Source organism: Podarcis melisellensis (assembly GCF_964234715.1).
Source record: "Podarcis melisellensis genome assembly, chromosome: 2".
In the NCBI taxonomy this organism is placed as follows: Eukaryota; Metazoa; Chordata; class Lepidosauria; order Squamata; family Lacertidae; genus Podarcis; species Podarcis melisellensis.
In genome coordinates, this window is record NC_138529.1 from 40,960,701 (window position 1) to 40,982,254 (window position 21,554).

At 44.0% G+C, this 21,554-nt stretch overlaps 1 protein-coding gene across 2 annotated transcripts; it reads right to left on the minus strand.

Moving 5' to 3' along the window:
* Window positions 1–1,955: 1,955 nt before the first annotated feature.
* Window positions 1,956–20,743, minus strand: ELAC2 (elaC ribonuclease Z 2). 2 transcript variants are annotated; one of them, XM_081897208.1, is made up of 24 exons: window positions 20,247–20,743; window positions 19,249–19,299; window positions 19,090–19,160; window positions 18,800–18,864; window positions 18,052–18,109; window positions 17,639–17,707; window positions 16,605–16,757; window positions 15,693–15,751; window positions 14,392–14,450; window positions 14,232–14,304; window positions 13,649–13,761; window positions 12,462–12,560; window positions 11,588–11,726; window positions 11,396–11,481; window positions 10,112–10,221; window positions 9,419–9,515; window positions 8,219–8,357; window positions 7,331–7,369; window positions 7,065–7,174; window positions 5,989–6,088; window positions 5,310–5,430; window positions 5,084–5,162; window positions 4,277–4,421; window positions 1,956–3,012 (listed from the first exon to the last, which is right to left on the minus strand). In XM_081897208.1, exons 1-24 carry the CDS (start codon window positions 20,726–20,728, stop codon window positions 2,770–2,772), a joined length of 2,760 nt encoding a protein of 919 aa, XP_081753334.1. In that variant the 5' UTR covers window positions 20,729–20,743; the 3' UTR covers window positions 1,956–2,769. The 2 variants fall into 2 exon arrangements, with proteins under 2 accessions (XP_081753334.1, XP_081753333.1); XM_081897207.1 differs by having other exon boundaries at window positions 11,396–11,484.
* Window positions 20,744–21,554: the final 811 nt, after the last annotated feature.

Genomic DNA, 21,554 nt, shown 5'->3' on the forward strand with positions numbered 1-21,554 from the left:
TCTCTCAAAAAAAAGTAATTATAACACCCAACTGACATTTGAACAGCCTAAAGGACATCAGCTATAACCCACTGTTATGGCTACAGGAAGATATGGACCAGTGGGGAAAACTTAGCGTCACATACTTCTTCAAGTTCTACCAGCTTGGCTTGATGGAAATATCCTTGTTAAATGGCAAAAGATGTTGGATGATTTCATCAATGAGGGCAAAAGGTATACAGGTTCAATGGGTTGGAGGTTTAGGGTTTCCTAACTTCCAGTGCTATTACCATGCCTGCCAGTTTAACAAAATGATTCACATGATGAGAGGGGACCATGAAATTTACTGGCGCTCCATGGAAATTGGAACAGATTGGGAGTATTACAGAGCTCTCCCTTTCTTGAAAATAGCACCAGTGAAACGGAAAACTCTTCCCAATCCATTTTATGCAACCATCAAAAACAGGGGGGAAATGGTCTTCACACTGGATATCTTCTCAATCACTGCTACTGCCACTTTTGTTACTCTTCCTTTCAAGACAATAATGGTATATTTTAAAACTTGGGCAGCAAAAGTTCTTTATCAGCTGAAAAGACCTTTTAAATGATGGGAGTCCTGTTGACAAAGGAGCAAATAAAAGCCCAGCTTGGTGATGATCCTCTCATATAGTTTCATGAATTTCAAATTTGTTCTTTAGCTCAATTTGGCCTGAGACATTGAGCAATCTTGTTCATAAATTTTTGATTTTATTCTCTTAGCAGGCAGACTAGAAGTAGCAAGAACATTTCCTTCTCTGCTGGGTTGGTAGTGCAAAGTGTGGGATACTGCTCAAATAGAAATTCTGACTGATATGAGCAGGATCGGTAGAGTAACAAATAACTACACAACCTTTAGAAGGTGTCTGAAGGCAGCCCTGTATGTTTTAAATGTTTTATTATGTTTATATATATATGATGTTGGAAGTCACCCAGAGTGGCTGGGGAAAGCCAGTCAGGGTACAAATAATAAAATTATTATTATTATTATTATTATTATTATTATTATTAAGTTAAGGATGCTACCTGCTAACAAATGCATCCACTTACTGTGTATGCTCTTTGTGCCGGTATCTCAATTCATGTTTTCCTTTTATTGCTTTTGCTATGTCACCCATGTATTGTACCCATTAGGACAGACCCCCCCAAACTTTGCCCTCCAGATGTTTTTAGGACTACAACTCCCATCATCCCTAGCTAACAGAACCAGTGATCAGGGATGATGGGAATTGTAGTCCCAAAACATCTGGAGGGCCAAGTTTGGGGGGTGCCTGCATTATGATGTGGGTAGCATGTTGTAGCTTGTTACTGTATTTTGCTCAAGCACCTTTAGTAACAATTTAATGCTTAAAAAAAGGAGGAATATTGTTCAGATTGGAAAAATACAGTAAGGGAAGGTTGAGGGGCTGGGGAGGTAAAGTAAGGGAGGACATGGTAAAGGGTACAAAATTATGCACAGTGTGGAAGAGTGGACAGAAATAAGTTTCTCCCTAATAATCCTAGAACCAGGAATCATCCACTGAAGCTGCACGGTGGGAGATTCAGGACAGACAGAAGGAAGCAATTCTTCACACAATGCAGTTAAACTGAGGCCGTTGCACCTGCAAGATGTGGTGCTGACCACAAACAGATTTGTAAAGGGAATTAGACAAATTCATGGCAGATAAGCCTACAAATAGTTGCTATTTCCAGAATCAGAACCAGCATGTCTCTACATACCAGTTACAGGTGAACGTTGAGATTGCTATTGCTCTTATGTCATACTGTATGTGGATTTGGATGCTGGGCAATATGGGCTTTTGGTCTAACCCACCAGAGCTTTTCCTCTGACATGTTTACTCCAAAATGAATCAAAAAGGCAAGTTTGTAAGTTACAATAATTCTGCTTCCAAAACCTTGTCATCCAGTACAACATGCACACACACACAAACAAACACGGGTAATTAGTAAATATGATTTACTGGTTCCCTTAATTTAAAAAAATACAAGGAAGAATGACCTACAGCATCAATGCTGCAAATACCAAAGTGGTGGTGAGTTGTGCAAGATGTAACCTAGGTATCTTGTATTAATGCTGCAAGCATGCATAGCTACAACACATCACATCCTCTTCCACAGTAAGGTATTTCCCCACTAAAAATGATAAATATTTAGGAAGTCGCAAAATAAAGAGAATCACCCCTTATTCCAGAGGTCCTATCCCCATTTGTTAAAATATTCTGATTTCCCTTTGTCTAAATCAGTGGTTGCCAAACTCCCCTGCTTCCACAGACAACCTGAAAATTGCTGAGGGTCTTGGTGGACTACTTAGTGATTTTTCTGCCTGTTGTAGCAATTGTAACGTACTGTGCTAGACGATGCATGTTTTTTACTGCATTTTTAGAGACGCACCACAGATTACCTGAATGAAGCTCCATGGACCACAAGTTAGGAGCCCCGTCATTTGCTGCTATCTGCCTCAACGTTTATAGAAAAGGAAAAATAAAATATTTCTAGCAAACAATCAGACAAGCCATTAGATTAGATCTGCACACTGTAGCCAGGAAGCACATTTTGCCAGCTGTGCTAGTCATGTGTCCAGCAGGAATTGCACCTGTAGAAGCAGCACTGGTAATTTACCAGAGGTCAACCAAGTTTGGCTAAGCTCAAGTGTTCAGCTGCCTTCCAGAATCTTCTGTGCTGTGCATACCACATGTCATGCATAGGTCACTCTCCCTGTCAGAAAGGCACAAAGGCAGCTGTCTGCTGCTGTGCTCAGCTGAGAGTTTTTAGCTTTTTGTTTGGCGCTCCGTGAGAATCCTCAGTGTGTTCCAATTTCATTTTGGCTGGTGCCTTGTTCTCAACAACAGTCCGGGCCTCGGAAGCTTTAATTGCCTCTTGGAGAAGACGCAGCTCCCGCTTCTCCCTCCGCTCTTCCATCTCCCCAATCTCATCTGCGAACAAGGCTTTCAGCGGCAGGATCAGTTTTGGAATAGCAGCAAAATCGCCAAAACGCACCTGGTGGTGAAGGCAAATATTACAGCAGCAGGAATTATGCAGTACTATATCTCCCAGCCAATAATAAACCAGGAATAGCTAACCTGCGGCCCTCCAGCTGTTGTTGGACTACAACTCCCATCATCCTGGATTATTGGCCATGCTGGCTGGGGCAGATGGGAACTGGGAGTCCAACAAACATCTGGTGGGCTACAGATTTTCTGTCGCTGCTATAAACTACTGTACTAGAGGAGGTATGTGCATAGCATTCTCTTGGTTGTGGACAAAAATGAGTTCCTTTTCCCAACCTTCAACTCCCCTTGACCTGTGTAAAGGTAAAGGTGACCCCTGACTAGTCGTTACCGACTCTGGGGTTGCGGCGCTCATCTCGCTTTATTGGCTGAGGGAGCCGGCGTACAGCTTCCGGGTCATGTGGCCAGCATGACTAAGCCGCTTCTGGCGAACCAGAGCTGTGCACGGAAATGCCGTTTACCTTCCCGCTGGAGCGGTACCTATTTATCTACTTGCACTTTGACGTGCTTTCGAACTGCTAGGTTGGCAGGAGCTGGGACCGAGCAACGGGAGCTCACCCCGTCGCGGGGTTTCGAACCGCCAACCTTCTGATCGGCAAGTCCTAGGCTCTGTGGTCTAACCCACAACGCCACCTGCGGCCCGTTTGACCTGTGTAGGGCACACAAAAAGAAGGTTCAATGCAATCCAGCACTGCCACAGTGCTGGACTACTGCAGTCTCTGGAGCCCCAACATACTTTTCTAATATAAGTAAGTTGGGATCCCCAGCAAAAACCACCCAACAAAAGCTGACATATGACTGGGGAATGCTAGGAGCCAGCCCAATGTGGGTTTGATAAAGGAAGGTGAAACAATCATCTCTGATCCCACTTGCTCTTGTTCTGTATGGTCTGCCCTCTTTGCAGATGCTAAAAGCCTGATTTAGTAAACATTTTCAAGGGAGAGAAGAACTTCTCTCAAATTACCTGAAAACGTGGAGCTATCTTATACAGTGGTACCTCGGGTACTTAATTCGTTCCGGAGGTCCGTACTTAACCTGAAACTGTTCTTAATCTGAAGCACTACTTTAGCTAATGGGGCCTCCTGCTGCTGCCGCGCCGCTGGAGCACGATTTCTGTTCTCATCCTGAAGCAAAGTTCTTAACCTGAAGCACTATTTCTGGGTTAGTGGAGTCTGTAACCTGAAGCGTATGTAACCTGAAGCGTATGTAAATCGGGGTACCACTGTACCTCAAAGCTCAAGTTCTTCACTCACCTGCATGTGATCAAATGCAATTCCAACTTTCTCACTGAAATCCTCACTGAAGAGAGGGATTTTGGCATAGCGCTGGCTGAAGTGATTGAGCATGATGAAGTCTGCATTCATCTTCATCCCAACTCCAATTGCTTGGGAGGTAGTGCTATGGAAAGGAAGAACAGTAAAACAAAGGACTGTACAATATGAATTGCAAAAGGCTCCCCTCAGGTATCATAATAGCCAATACCCAGCATAAAATAAAATACTAGGAGGAGTGGAAAACATAACACTGCAGGAACAATATTTTATGAACCAAAGCTTCCTATGCAGTTTAATTATTTCAGTTGCTATTATATATAACAAGCAAGCAGAAACACCCATGTCAACATGAAATGAAATGAGTTTGGGTCTTAGTAGTCCATAGCTTCCCTCCTGAATTATGCTCTGGAACAGACTGTCATTTCATATTGTTTGGCTTCAATCTTTGGACATCCTGCCAAAATGCCAAAGCTAACTCAGCTAGAAATTGGGAAAGGCTGTAACTTTTCACTGCAATTGTTTACTTTCCCAGTAGAAAGCTATATTATTTCAAAGCACATAACCCTATCATTCACCCTTTTTAAAACATTTAAGATAAAAACAAGATAGGTCCAGACCTAAATAAAGCCTGATCCACAGAAGTGCTGAAGGCAGAAACAGCCAATTGGTATCTGCACCAATCTACACATTTCCCATTACTACTTCGATTCAAGAAAGTACTGCCTTTTCATTTCATTTATGCCACTCTAAGAAAATGCCAATACCACTCCCCCTTCCATCATTTACCTGTGCGTCTTTTCTATAGCTTCCTCTTCTAACCCATCTTCCAGTGTAGCTTCATGTATCAACAGAGAAGCATTTTTCCCTGTAAAAATGATTTGTCACATTTTAGGGGGAAGGGGGAGAAGGAAAATAGTTAAACAAAGAGAAATTTGGCTTTCCACACAGCATTCCCAACAATTATCAGATAATCTAGGACCACTGACAAAAAAACAAAACAAAAACCACTTACCCATTTCGACTAAAGCATCACATGGCATAGTGTCACCAGAATATACTATTTTCCACCCAGATTTGTGAACCATGGAACAAGCAAAGGCATTCTTACAGTGCCGGACCTCACATGTCTGAAACTGAAAAGCACAACATCCTGGTCACTGGGATTCTCCTGTAGGGGAAAGAGCTTGGTTCCCTCACTGGAGGTCAAGGTAAAGTAATCAATCACATTTACTTGTATGTACAAAGTAGCAGCCCCAATGCGGAAGTCACTACAAGGATTCAAATGCAATACAAGCATAGATACAACGATGTAAAAATCATCAAACCCACCCCTTCATTATGTTAGTTTAACACAGCTGTAAAGCATCATTTAGCAACACAAACCAATTAGCAGCTGACACCTTTTGACACGTGCAATTTGTCCACTTTGTTGCTACCCTAATTTTACAGCATCAGCTATTCAGTAGTGCTTAATCTGCAATTCTCTTTGAAGCTTCTACAGCATTATTTGTTGCATTCCCCATGCTGTCTTATCTTTAGTCCCTATTCAATCACGTAACTTGTGGCCTTGTTTCTTTCAAGCTGGCTGTTTCTAAGCGAAGACAATTTAGCTAAACAATTTAACTCTTGCGGTCTCTACACTCCCACAGGGGCTTCCTTTCTACCCCCATCCCACCTCAAACCTGCCTTACCTTTGCAAAGTCGTATATCTCCATAAGCAAGCTAATGAAAGCCTTTGCTTTAGGTTTAAATACATCACAATCTTCTATTAAGAACCGTGCAGGAATCAAGCTGCAAGGGGGGTGAAAGACGCAATATGATTATGGCCAAGATTTTTCCATCCACCCCACAATTATCAAAAGAATAAGAACAGCAGTACCACCTAGTGCGGTCAAGGGGCAGCAATTAACCTCAAGGGGCAGCAATTAACCTCCCCATCTGCCTTCATAATCCCCTATTTGCCACTTGCTCCCAGATTTTGTGAAGGTGGTGATGACTGAAATCAGATGATGGTCAGGGACAGGGGGGGTTCAATCTGGCTTTCTTCAGGGATCAACAGTGTGCACAATTATCTGATTGACAGATAGGCATTACTTTAGGCCTTCTCCACTCCTGTGCTACAGACAAAAATCACCCTGTGATGCACTGCAAACTCTGTGATCTCTGGAATATGTAATATATAGTTCTTATTGGCCAATACAAGAGAGAAACAGAGCAAGTGATAAGACTAAAAAAAAAAATCCAAGCTTTAAGGCCACTTGATAGTGGGGCAGAAATACCAAGGAAATCCCATCTCAATAAGCCTGCAAAGAGTTCATCATTTTCACCTTCATGGGTAAGAAAAGATGGGAAGCATGCATTAACATGGATTGAAGTAAATACATCTTAGCCTATAAGTGAGCATGAATTGCTAGACAATCTGGACCAGCAATAGATCCTTCAAAATGGACACAAGCATTTGCTATTAAAATAGCAACTACGACGGTCTTGAAGGTTTGGATGAAATTAGATACTTCAACCCAAACCTGACCGCTATCTAAAAACATTTCCCACTTTAAGAAAGCTTAAAAACAGACTCCTTTAGAGGCAGGACAGTGAGACATAGCAGAGGACAGCAAAAAAAGCAAAACAAAAAACACATTTCTGCAGCTGCACACCATGCATTGGGGTAAAGCATGGCAGCAGCTGCATCTGAGAATAGATGCAGTGCATCTGAGGGCCCTGCAGTGTTCTGTAGCAAAGCAAGACACCTGGTGTATCTACTCACTTGATGTGCCCCAAGATTTTTTGGCAATGGTCATGGTACTGGTGCAGCCATGTCATGATCAATGTGGGTGCAATCAGCAACAGCGGGCTGGAGGGCTGACCCAGGGTCATCTAAGGTAAGAGAGAAGCAAAGGTCGGAGATGTTGCAAGGCTAAGTAAATAGGAAGCATGCATCAGATCAGATACAAGGCAAGAACTGACTCTGTTATGTGTCAGTGCTGCCATCCTCACAAAGTTGAGCTCTAGCTTTAAGGCTGACATACTTACAAATGCCCGGTGTCTCTGCAACAATATATTCAATAAGCCCTAGGAGAGAGGAGAGAGGCCCATTGTAAGTAAGACATCTGGCTGTAACTTGTCCATAAGCAACCCTTAAAAAAACCTGGATTGAAGTACAGTGGTAACTCTACTTATGGACACAATGCATTACGGGGTGCTATTTGCACCCCAAAAAGGCCGTAAGTAGAGCGTCGCTTCTGCGTGTGACGCAATAGAGCGCTCCTGTGCATGCGGGAAGAGCGGTTATGCACGTGCAGTGAAACCAAGAAGTATACACTTCAGGGTTTGCTGCGTTCACAACCCGAAAATACGCAACATGGACCTAACGCAACTAGAGGTATGACTGTACTACACCAATCTATTTGCTTGGGGGGGGCTACTGCTTGAAAAATAAAAGGAATGTTGCTGTGTAATGTACTTCCAAATATGTGGAGACTGTGCACAGGAAAGACAAAGTAGCTTTGCCCAATGTTAAATATCAGGTAAGTTTTTTTAAAAATATAAATTAATAATAATAATAATAATAATAATAATAATAGATGTGCACTTACTACTGTAAATTGTTCTAACTTACTACACCTCAAGACAAGGATTTGCTTTAAAACATTTATTTTATGGAAAGAAAAAAGGTCCCTGTAGCATTTCAAAGATGCCAACAAACTGGGTTAGCTCTCAGCCACACAGTATCATCGTAACTTCATAATGGCTTGTCACCAAGAAAGAATTAGCTACACCAAGCCACCTTTTTTAAAGGTTGATAGAAAAAATGAAGGCACAGAGGAGGACATAGGGTAAAAACTACACACTTCCCCTGAGGACATTAACATATAGTGGGGAAAAAGAATGCTATAGTGCCCATCCCTATACAATACTCACTGTATGATGGTCAGCATGTATATGAGACACAAACACAGCTGCAATGTTACACAGGATTCGGTCAATTTCATCTCCATAATGACGGCAAAGCTGGCCAAATGTTCCTTCACCACAATCCAGAAGCAGAGACTGGGTAGGGCTAGCAAGAGAGTGAGTGCAGGTTTGTACCACATCTACTAGCATCAGGATATTGAGATATCTGTCCAGCATCCAAGGAAACAAAGGCCAGCAAAAGCTTCTGATGCTGACAGGATACAGCATCCCATGATACAACTTCAGGGATAAGGGCAAAGACAGTGGTTCCCAATTAGCTAAGTACTGCATGCCCCCTGCTTTTCAGAAGCCAAGCCATGGACCCCCTACTTCTGAAAATTTTGATATCTCTATGGTAGTTCTTCTTATGTGAACAGTGCCACAGACCCCCTGGGTGGGTTACATGGACCACATGGGAACCACTGAGCTAAGGTATCAAGTGAGGAGGTGTTGCTGCATGTTCTGGCGCCATCCGATTAATAGAAAAGCACAAAAGGCCTTTCTCCATTGTTGTGCCTAGGCTGCCCTTGGGACATCCATCTGGCCCACTCCTTCCTCATGGCTTTTCCATCATCAACTCAAGACTTTGTTTCAGCAGGCCTTTGGCTTGGCCAGGCCTGGCTTTATGCCTATCTCATGCGTCTGTCTTTGTTCCGTTTTCCCAGCTTCTCCTTTTTTTAGGTTTGTGATGGAAGCTGCTTGAGCATTTCAATTTGACACAGAAAGGCAGGGTTCTAAATTTTACTATATTAAAATAATTATATTATATTAAAAAAAATTACTTATAATAATTAAGTTAATTTTATTATATTAATTAAGTTTCACACGTGCAGCTTGCTCAAAATGCAACAAGAAGCATGTGCCACAGCAGGAAGATAAAAGAGGAGACTTAGAATAAGCAATTGCTCGTCACATACTAAGGAGCCATCTGCAAAAAGCATCATCACTTGAGTGAAAAGTCTGAGGTTAACTTCAGAAATGGGATTTGGTGGTAAGCCTATAGGGGTGATTGCTGGATACTGCTTGATGGCTACAATAGCTGGGAACAAGGTTAAAAAGCTTCTCTTTTTTTTTTTTAGCCCTCACCACTTGGCACTGAATGTTATTTATCAATGATTCCTTATAAGAGAACCTGCCCCCACAGGACACTCTCGTGTTTGTACCTACCTAAGGTTTATCAGTGTAGAGCTAACGTTTCGGATTTTCATTGGGACTGCAGAGCCTGTTCCTAAGAAAACAACTTCTGGGTAGGAGCCAGTGGTTCCTAGAAAAAGATAGAAAAGAACATGAATCCTGCAGACTCCTGTACTGTGACGGCTTACAATAATTTTATTATTTATACCCCACCCATCTGGCTGGGTTTCTACCTCTACTTTACCTGGAAAACAAAGCACAGCCCTCCAGAAGGAACAAGAAGTTAAACCCCAACAGTGTTAGAAGGACTGGATTCTGGCCGTTTTCAGGTCAAGTGAAATAACTTTCTAGTGAATAAATGGTGTGATTTTTAATATGTTTTTAAACTTTCCCATTAAGCTTTCTCTTTCAACTGGAAAACACAGCCCTAAAAACATAATGGCAACTGATATGCTGCATAGCAAATAGTGAGAAGTGGAGGTGTCCACTCTGCACCCCACTAGCAGATGTTCTCAAGGGATGTAAACATTAAAGAAAATCAAGGATGTAGGAATATTATGTCTAACATCCCTTCAAAGACAACGGCCAACTTTTCAGACATTGTCTTTAAATAGTTCTTATTCGTTGCTGCCTTTAGCCTCCAAAACACATCAGGAAAAAGAAGGTTGTATCACCCTCCCCCAAGCTCTCTCATTAGCCCTTTCCAAGCACAGGCAACCTATGCACCTGAGGAGGCTGGCAAGCTCTCTTTGCACTTCTGCACACAGTCCTGGAAGTGAGGGAGTTCCAAGGCTTCAGCTACAAACTCAGCAGGATTACAAGAAAGAACAGCCTCCCTGAAAAAACAGAAAGTGGAGCAGGGGCGGGGGAAAGAGAAAAATAACAGCCATTAATTTCCCAATCAAAGTACCCAATTACTTCTCCCAAGCATCCCGATTGCAATTTCCGTTCAGTAAAATTTACCAGCACCAAGAAAGCATTTTCATCTTCCACCTGCAAACCCCAGGTGCTCTGGACCAAATCCCTTGGAAGTCCACTCACCAGATGAGCATCAGCTTAAACCAAAGGAGCCTTTTGCAATCTGCCTACCCTTCAATGCTCCATGTATCCTTTGTCTCAACCAGCCTACCTCACAAAGCTTTATTCCCCATTGCTACTGAAACCACTGTCTGAGTTAACAAGTAGCACTGGGGGCAGAAATAGACATTAGACAACAGGGGGCTGCCACTTGTCTCTAACCTCCTTCCTCACACCAGGATTGTGTACTACAACTCCCATCAGCTTCTGTTGGTCATGCTGGCTGGGGCTGATGGGAATTGGAGACCACAACATCTGGCACCACATTGGCTACTCCCACTCTGGTTTAATATGTGACATTAGAGTATTAGACCAACACACCGTTCCACCCCTAGAAGTCAATGATTTGGGAAGGACAGGGTAACTCCCTGCACAATAGTGTTATGTCATGCACTGTGTCAAAACTTTTTTTTTACTGACTTTAATATTAAAATTAACTAGGCCTTATTTGGAATAGGGCAGAAAATTAAATGGAAAGGCAGTAGCTCCATGGCTCTCATAGTATCTATTTCTACAAAAGCGAAGAAAGGCAGGATTGTTATTTTGGTATTTAAATATTTAGGGAAGGGGGGAAACCACAGGATTATTTAAAAAAAACAACTAAGCAGTGTACATAAAATAATTACAGTGAGATCTCGGTTTATGAACAGTCCTGTTTACGAACTATTCAGTTTACGAACTCTGCAAAATTGGAAGTAGTGTTCCGGTTTGTGAACTTTACCTCAGTCTATGAACAGAAGCTATGAACAGTGGAAGGACACTGGTGGTGGGAGGCCTCATTAGGGAAAGCATGCCTCAGTTTAAGAACAGATTTGGTTTAAGAACAGACTTCAGGAAAGGATTAAGTTTGTAAACTGAGGTACCACTGTATCTGAAAGTAATTTTGAAGGCCTTATGTCCCTATCCAAGGACAAGTTATAAGGGCTCACCAACCTCTGCCATTCTGGTTTGGGCCTCAGCTGGTACTTGAGGAGGCACTCTCCGCGTGTGACAAGTACATCGAACGTGGCCTCTTCTTCCTGCTGGGCAGACAGGAAAATATAAAAAACTGTGCTACCAAAACAGTTGTGCAAAAGAAAGGCACTCCCCTTGTTTTCACACTCTGAAATCAAGCAGAAACTTCACCTTGCTGTTGTAGCAGGTAAGCAGCGGGAAGATCTCTGGGTGGATAAGGTTGAGCTGGGTCTGAATCTTGTGGCTGCGGAGTTGGTGCACCGAACGGCAATTCTCGTTGAGTATCAGGTGCTGAGTACTGGCTCCAAATCTGGTGGGATAAGAAAAAAACAAACACACGGCTCTAGCAGGTTTAAACTTGAGGTTACTATTAGAATTTGTAAATGAGGAGGGCCGTTTTGACTAGAATTGTGCCTTCTTCGTAGAGTCCCTCAATGTTCTGCACACTAACACAGTTCACATTACTTACAATGTATTCACCTTGTCAGGTCTTGCTCCTTACTGGGTTCCCAGTCTGAACACAAGTTTCCCTATGTTTAGCCCTGCTGGGATACTTGGCCTGTCTCTCAGGCTACAAGGACAGGGTTTGTTTATCTTGCCTCCCAGATAATTTTTAAATTTTATTTCCCTACAAGTTGTGTTACTGAATACACACAGAAGAACAGCACAAATCACATCAGCAAGAAAAAAAGCAAACTGGGGAAAGGAGTGCCTAAGAATATGACAGGCTTTCCTTGCAGACAGGAGTTGCAGCTAATTCACAGAATTTTTATCCAGGTAAGATTTGCAAGAGGAGTAGATTTAAGCAGGGAACCTTGAAAACTGATATACTGTAGAGACTTTAAAACTACGAGCGAAGTGGTCCCTTGGACTTAGAAGGCAGCTTATCTTCCACAATTTAAACCCAGTCATGTGTCAGCTGAGAGGAATGCAGCTGGCATGTGCACCAGCATCTAGGAGGTGGGGCTGCCCTATATGTTCAGTACCCATGGGAACATCTGAACAGGGCCTACAGACAGTATATAATTCCAGCCAACACACATACCTTTCTAGCCACTGCTTATAGCGGCTGTCCTTCAGAATAGGTTCTGGAGTTATATGAACGACTAAAGCCACAGGATTCTCCTGTTTTCCTTCTTGATACCTGCAAACAAAATGAACAGTTAAAAGCAATAGTTCTAGCATGTGGGGACACAGTTCACATGGAGCTCACGGAGCAGGGTGCGGAGGTGAAGCTCCAGGGAGGGAGGGATGGGCTCCCAAGGTAGATGATAACTTCTTATAAAGAGCAGACCTGCTGGATCAGGTAAAAGGATCCTCTAGTTCAGCATCCTGTCCTCACAGTGGACAAGCAGGTGCATCATCAGGTAAACACCGCTGGCCGTAGGCTCTTATGACAGGGTTTCTGGGAATGGCTAATCTAATGCCAATATGAAATTACCATCCCACTCTACAGACAACAGTATGCACATGACTGCACGCAATCATCTCCAAACACATCGGTGGGCCAGATGGCTGCGTAGCAGCCCAGAAGGCAGAATAACTTTAAAGCGTGCACACACAAAACTGGAAATTCAAGTAATTAAAGAGGCACCAATAGAAAGCATCAGCTGCAACATTTCTGCAACATTTCCTCTAGGATCAGCAACCTGGAGAGCAAAGTGAATACTTGACACAAGCCCAGTGGAAGCCTTTGACAAGCTTCTTCAAAGTGCATCAACTACTTCTGGTCAGACAGTAGAATACTTTCATACCACTTCAAAGATGGCCAAACACAGAACACTGAAGGAGCCATGGAAGCCACAGGCATCTGTGCGAAGTGCAGTAAGCCCTTAGTTGAAGAGCTATTATCGGCAGCCACAGTGTCAGAGCAGAAGAGCGTTGCTCACAGGGAAATATCATTCAGACACCTCAGAACAGTGTGCCTAGGCTCTTCTACTGTCACAAGTCCATCTGGGCAGGACCACTGGCTATCTAGAACAGCATTAGTGATTTCCTAGCAGTTCCATATTGCCAGTTCCCACAGAGCATTGGTTTCTAGCCAGTTGCCCACTAATTTGTTCATGTGCACTGCATCTTTCCGTCCTACACACAAAAATTACTTCTTGCTAGATCTCTTGCAAGTCACACATCAGCTCCAATATGTTGTTGGCAGGAAATGCCAACTGCACAGGAAGGCACCCCACCCCACATACTGAATATGAAGGTAGACATGCACATTCTTAACCATACCTTCGCAGTGTGTCGTTTTCACAGACTGCATCTATAAAACCTTCATGAGGACACTCCACTATTATGAAAACTGCTCCTGGGTCTGTAGGTGTGCAAATTTCTTCAGCCAAGATCTGGAACAATCACACATCTCAGTATACACTATTTAACATGTACGAACAACACAAAATTCAAGGACTATGTATTTGGTGTCCCAAGCTGACAATTTGAAAGCTACACCTAAAGAGTCAAGAGACTGGCATGAAGCAATTCTTGTCATCTATGCAAATACTTCACAGGAAGTATTGACTTCAGAAAGTCAGTCACTTGAATCCACCATGGTGAAAAGATCCAATGCTTCCCTCCACCTCTAGCCATTTCATGACATTTCTGACGTTATAAGAACAAATCAATACACCCATAACCAGTGTAGCTTCATGTGCTAATCAGAGATCACCAGCGATAAAAGACAGAATGTTTTAGGCTGTGCTCCCTTCAGCCAAACAAGAAGTACACAAGTTCAGTTACATCCAAAAGGCAGCGACTCACAACAAGAAGCAGGGTCAGACCACGCGGGTGAAAGAATTTGTCCTAAGAGCCATACCTCTCTGCCTTCAAATGTGATGTTCTCTCCATCTTTCACGGCTGCTATGATGGGAGCAATTGCTGCAGTGCCCCTAAAAATACATTATAAAAAGTTAGTCAACTTAATCAGAGGGATTAATATGTGAGGGGAAACTCACTAGAAGCCTTTCTGTACTTACACAGGTAAGCCAAGCTCCTTTGCTTTCATCACCAAGAAGTTCCCTTTCTTTGGATGGAGCTGAAGTTAAACAAAGCACATTTAGTCACAAGTTGTTATATCAGAAAACTCCCTTCAAGACATCTACCTACAAATTGATATTAAAATACAAGGGAATGAGAAAAAGAGACTTGTCTGACATGCCCCCAGGCAGAAACTGGAGGGGTGGAAAGTCTCATTTGGAATAAGGTCAACATCTGGAGTGAGGTGTATCAAAAAATACTGAATCCTCCAACAGGCAGCCAGCTTCATAAGAAAGCAACCTAAAGCTGTAATCCTAAAAAAACTTACTAGGGAGTAACACCACTGACCACAGTGGGACTTGCTTCCAAGCAGGCAGGCATAGACTTGTGCTGCATGTGTTTTAATAACCACAACTTTGAGGAATTTCACAGTCAAAATTATCCCTAGTCAATGTGAAACATTTCCAAGGAAGCCAATCAAATATATGTTGTGGGGGGGGGGGGGAGGAGTGTGTCTCGCACATGTATAATAAATCCTGGTGCAATACAATCGTAAGAATATCTATTAAGAACTGTGCTGAAGCCTGCAATCTTAAACATTCCTCAATTTTCCATAAGCAGGAAAAGTGAGAAAAGCAAATGACCACTTACTCAGATAGGCCCCCTCGTGATAGCAAAGCACCAGGCTAGTATTCAGCCTCAACTGTTCTCCATTTCTGAGCTGTTAAAGCTGTGACACAAAGTCTTTACCCAGGAAGTCCCAAGTTCCTGGGAAGCATCATTCTGTACAAAGGTGATGAACCTGCAATGCCACTTATGGTGCCCCCTCCCTTAAATCTTCCCCCATTTGAAATAAGTTCCTAATGTTCAGGAAGTGGGAATAAGTGCTTCTTGTGATGGCACACTGCTAGAGGAAGAAAAAGCACCTTTGCGCGGTAAACAGAGGGCTTTCTATCCCAATCTGACACCGAAATCAGAGGAGAGATTCCTCTCTTTCTACCTAGCGCTGGCATAGGGAGTAAAGACAGTGTGTGTGCTTGCAGATATGTGCACAAGAGACTGAAGGCATTAGTGGCGAGAGTGTTCTGTACATGCAAGTGTGGGCTATATATGTGTTCTATGTGCAGCCAGGTTTGCATCTGAGTGTGTGTGCTTAAGATACTTTGACCACACTGCTGGCATGTGGCCTTCAAAGGGTTAGCCAAACGTCAGTACCATGAAAGGTTAGCTACCCTTGCTGTACATAGAAGCCGATGTAAAATAGCCATTGAGGCACATTATTATTCAGGGCAATTCTTACCTTACAAACGAATGCAACGACAAGTGATGGGTCCCTCTGACCGATACGCCAGCTACCATCTTAAATGCAAAAACAGAAACTCTGTTTAAGATTCAAGTAGTTTGCACAACTTTAAAATAATGCACGTAAATTCTCTGCCAAAATTAACAAGCTAGCATGCCTTGACAATGGGCCATAGCTCAGTGGTAGAGCAACTGCTTTGCTTGCAGAAGGTCCCACGTTCAGAAGGTCCCCTGCATCTCCAAATAGAACTGGGGGAGACTCCCTATCTAAAGACCTGGAAAGCTGCTACCAGTCACGTGTAGACAGTAGCAAGGTAGATGGACCATTGGTCTGACTCAGTACTAGGCAGCGTTCTATGTTCTTATGACCCCATGATATTCAGCTGACATGGTCCCCAATACTGAAAAGCCCAGCTATCTACCTGCCCTTGGAGAACCCAAGGCCCAGTTGCTGCCCCAGGCTTTCCCATTTCTGTTGGAGGGGGCAGACACAACATCAATGTTGTCCACTCTGCTCCAGTCTGGTGCCAGGTTATGGACTACAACTCCCATCATCCCAGCCATTACAGCCAATGGTCAGAGATAATAGGACTTGTAGCCCAAAACATCTGGAGGACTTCAGAATGAAAAAGGTTGTTGTAGTGTAAAGCTCCCCAAGGATCCTTCCGGCTCAAAACAGGAATAATAAAATCAAATAAATAATTAAACTCCAGAGAGAAACACCTTAACCTAATTTAATATTAGTTATACGAGAAACAATATTTTGCTTTACCCTCTGCTACCATGCAGCTTAAACTTAGTGCTGGACTTAGTGCTCCTAATTTCCAGGCAGCCCTCCTTCAATATATCTGTATCTAACTGGTGGGTCTTGACACATTCTTGGAACCAATGAGTAGCAAGGCTTCCTCACCCATTTTCTCAGGGGATTCTTTACTCCTGCCACCCTGCACAGACTGCTGCTCCACAGAGGGAGATCCCCGTCCTGCCAGGCGCTTTTGTTCAGCCTCACCAGCTGGTGACTCAGGCCTTGGGTGTAGCCTTTGCTCAACTTCTGGCTTTTTGCCTGTTCCAGAAAATAAAATGGGGAGAGGGGTTAAATAAGTGCACATGCGCGCGTGCGCACACACACCCTTCTACCCTGGGGACACTATTTAAACTGGAAATAAGAACATATTCAACTGTTTTCATGTATCACTTTGAATGAGGAAAATTGGTACTCAGCTTGTTAGCTGCTGCAAAATATCATCAGCCAAAGTTCCCTGCTACCATCCAGAAATAGTCCCATTGATGCTCCCAAAGTATCTGGATTCTCACAACTACCCATTTGACAAGACACCACTTCAATGGGGATATTATAGGGGAAAGACAAAAGTAGACTACAGGACAGGAAGGCAAAGAATTAACTGCTAGAGGACATTTTTGTGGGTCAGTCTTACAATTAGGGAGAAAATACTATCTGTTAAGACATAATGGTGCAGTTTCAACTGACTGGTCCTCTTAGCAGTGCCTGCACAAGAACTTCTGCTACTGCAAAGGGGCTTCCCCCACCTTCCTCCCTTCAAAAAAGAACTGGCTCAGGGGTGCTGGGAGAACCCCCAGAACAGCACATGGGTGGAGGAGATACCTGCATTAGGCAAAAAGAAATGTTTGTGCTGTCAGAGCAATCTCCTTAGTGCTACACTGAAATCTCCTCAGCATTCTGTGTGGCCTGGGTAGATCTGTCTCAGTCATGTCTACCCTTTGCAAGGAAGTGTGGAGATGAGTGAAATAAATCATACAAAACTCCATATGATATGGAAGCTGTTAAGCAGCAGGAAAGGAAAGTTATAGAATGAAATGAAAAGGGCAAAGTAAAATCCCACATAACCCAAACCAGAGCCCCAAGGCTGTTCTCAGCTCATGTTCATTCCTCCTTTACTGTTAAAATTACGGCACTGTACTCACCTACCAGAGGAACCTGATAGACTGTCATTGTCTCATCCTGATATTCTGGATCAGAATGGGGCCGTACAGCTAGTAACAAAACAGACAAAATACTATTCAGTGTGATGATACTGTTAGTGCACATTCTTTCTACGAATAAGAGAACATAAGTAAGATTATTTCAAAGTTGGATAAAATATGCCCAAATCAAAATGCTATGGAACACAAATGCTATCCTCAGACTTCAGCTGGCTCCTTGCTAGATGCCTCTGAAAAAGATGGTGAGGTCAACAACATGAAGGAAGTTGCTGCAGGGGAATTCAGGATCAAAGACAACGGCAAAGATGCGGAGCAGGCTTCTGCTCTAGCTAGACAAGCCTTCCATCCAATCAGACAGCAGCTATTATGCACACACCCAAACCTGCAGTACCTACCTATGTCAATTCCTTTTAATGGACCAGAAAATACTTTGATTGCCTCCAAGTAGTTTTGCTGGAATATATAGGGGGGCGGGGTAGAAGGGAGTGAAGGGGAGGGAGGGGAGAGGAAGAGGAAGAGGAAGAGAGAGAGAGGGAGAGAGAGAGAGAGAGAGAATGTCAAAATTACAGCATTGCACAGGTTTTTTCTAGCAGGACAATAGCATGGATTACTCTTATGTTTCCTATTTAACCATATGCACCCCACACTGCACACACAGCTTTTAGCAGTTCAAGGAATGTAACTTATACAAGTGGAGAAGGGCAGATGGCAACAACTCAGACTAGAATCAACTTAGATCAAGTTACAGATGTTAAGAAGGAAGCCATATTTCCTGAAAGGAATAAGTTTTAAGTTCTCAAGTTTGCCCTCCTGACAGTACACACAGTACCACAAAAGCTTAAAGCTGCAATCCTATACAGATATATTTGGGGAAAAGTCACACTGAACACAGTGGAACGTACTTCTGAGTCAACATATACAGAATTGCACTATTATACAAGCTCAGGGCTTTTACAAACCTTGTTGTTCCCTGTCACAGAGCACAGCTCTCAGGTGGGATGTGTTTGAGCCCACCATCACCCCTGACAACCAGGTGACCGCAGGGGTGCATTAGTTCAAACAGTTTATCCAATAATACTGTAATGGCAATAAGGGATGATGAAGGGTCTCACAGGCAAGCACTGTAGGAACAGCATCACTCACCAGCTGTGGCGGCCCAGAAAGCACACACTTTGGAACCCCTGTTTCTTTTAAGGTAAGAATCATTCCTGGAAGAGAGAGCAAGAGCTAGTTTTCATGAAGAAACTGCAAAAGACCCTTGAATGTTTTAAAACCCAAATAATTCTTCCTACATCTACTACAGCACTAGATTACTAATTTACTTTTCAGAACTACTTGCAACCTAACCATCTATAACATCAGCATTATCCTTCTACTGAAGAGCTCAAAACAGCCAAATTAAAACACAGAATCTTTTACCTAGTTGAACTCACCTGACAAGCCACCAACATTTGCCCAGTTCATTCTGGTGATGAAGATATTGTCTAAGCGAGCCACTTTTAACCTGTTGCGAAGACAAGAATTAGAATAATTTGCCTGCTAGGATTCTGACCACCTGTGCAACCAACCTCAATCCCAATTATTATACTTACTTGTGTTCTTGCATAAGGCGCTGTACTCCTTCCCCACAATTAAAAAGATACCTGGAATGTAATATTTTAGTTTAAGGAATTTTCAGATTTATGAAAGCAACAACAAATCTAAAACACCCAGGACTGGCCCAAGAGGTGAAGTATGAGACAGCTCTCCATCCCCAGTTCACATACAGATTGGCAGCTGAATCTAACCATGGTGATGAGGCAGCAGATCAGTTTAGAGCAGGGTAGGCAACCTACGGCCAGGGGCCAGATGCGGCCCAATCGCCTTCTCAATCTGGCCCGCGGATGGTCCAGGAATCAGTGTGTTTTTACATGAGTAGAATGTATGCTTTTATTTAACATGCATCTCTGGGTTATTTGTAGGACATAGGAATTCGTTCATTTTTTTCCTCCAAAATATAGTCCGGCCCACCACATGGTCTGAGGGATGGTGGACCGGCCCACGGCTATAAAAGGTTGCTGACCCCTGGTTTAGGGGACCCAGGACAGGCTGCATGGTAGCAGGGGGAGCTCAGAGCAAACAAAACGGGGACTACTGCTCCCCCACAGCATGAGCTGTCACTGAACTCAGGCTAATGAAAGGGCCAGCCGTCAAGATGACCTGATTGCACCTTGTATCCAGCAAAGCCTCGTGAACTGGGTGCGTCTACCTCTGACACGCATCATATGCGGCAGACTGGAGGGGCGCTCCTGGGGGAGGGCTGCATGTGCCCTGGCCGTCTTGCCTGCTCCACCGCTATGCAACTGGGCATGGCCATGCCTGCCAGTCCTAATGCAGAGGGCGATGGGGAGAGGGGCCAGGTGTGCTGCCTGCACTAACAAGGCCGAGATCGGCAGGAAAGGAAACGTCATTTAAGGAGGAAGCTGCGCTGGAAAGAACAAGCGCGTTGGGCGAAGAGAAGCGTCGCTCCTCTTCCATGAACTAAAAACCGGGACGAAAGGAAGGAGGCGCTTTATTTAGGGGAGGCTCAAGGCCTCGCGACACCACTAACCGGTTATACTCGGAGAACACATAGAGCGCGGCTCCGGCATCCCGCGTCCCGGCCGCCGCCACTTGCAAGAAGACGGTCCTGGGCCCCGAGGGCTGGAAGGGCCCCGTGGCTCCCTGGCGCTTCTCTCGCGAGCGCAGGTGCCGCAGCGAGTCCTTCGGCGGGCGCTGGCGACGGAAGGCGCCGCCCCCGGACATGGCTCTGGCCGTCACCCGCAGGAGACCCCGCCACATCCAGCCACCGCGCTCCGCCGCTGCTCGGGAGACGCAACCAACTAACTGCTGGCTCCACTCCACTCCGCCGCCCAGCGCACGCTGCCCAGACTCCCCGCCCACTTGGCCGCTCGCCGGCCAATCCCGTCCTCGGCCCCCGCTCGCGAGCGTCGTTCTAACTCCCAGCAGCCAATGGCCAGAAAGAGAACCGCGCACCATGTGAGGCAGCCCGGCCAGTAGGAAACTAACTGTAACCCGATTTCCTCGTTTCATGTGACGGAGGCTTGGCCATAGAGACTTCGTATATCTTGGCAGACAAGAAACCATCGAGATGATTGGATTTTGCTCCTAGTCGCTGGCGCAACACCGCGATCCATATTGCGTTTCCGGTCTGCATTGTAACTATTTCCGCTCTAACTTCCGGGGTGCACATTGCATCCTGCGCGCATTGAGAATTATGGCCAATGGGGTGCTTGGTATATAGCAGGAAACTGTACCAGTCTAATCATTTTCTCTCCGTATGAGTGGGACATGTTCCACTTCACATAAGCAAGTTTTTTCTCCCTATTTTGTCTTCCATTTTACGAAGGAAAAAAATTTCCTCACAACTGGGAAATATTGAAGCTCTATTTCCTAATGTAAAAACCTGCTTCGTAAATAGTTGCATTTTGTTAGGGAAAAGTTGTGAAAACAATACAACCCCAATATAGCTAAACCCCTTGCTGGCGGGTTTGCAATATGAAAGGTGGTTACCATCCCATGTGGAACAGTTTATGTAAACAAATTTCGTTATTTATTGATTTCCAAACTCAGCATCCTCACCAGTACAAAAGATCTCTTTACAAACCCTATTAATGGGGATAACTCCCAATTTACATAGCAAGATACTGATAACTCATTTGGGAACAGCTACCCATTTAGTCATAGCTCAAAGTGGGAAGGACACTTGGGGGTGGATGGCATCCATCTGTATCAGGAGACAACAGTTGTGCATTTGCAGGTTAAAGTCAAACTGTTGGAAGGTTTATAGGGCCTCCTGTACCTGTAGAGATAGATACTGGAGATACATGTTTTGTTGCAGCTGGAGCAGATGAAGGCT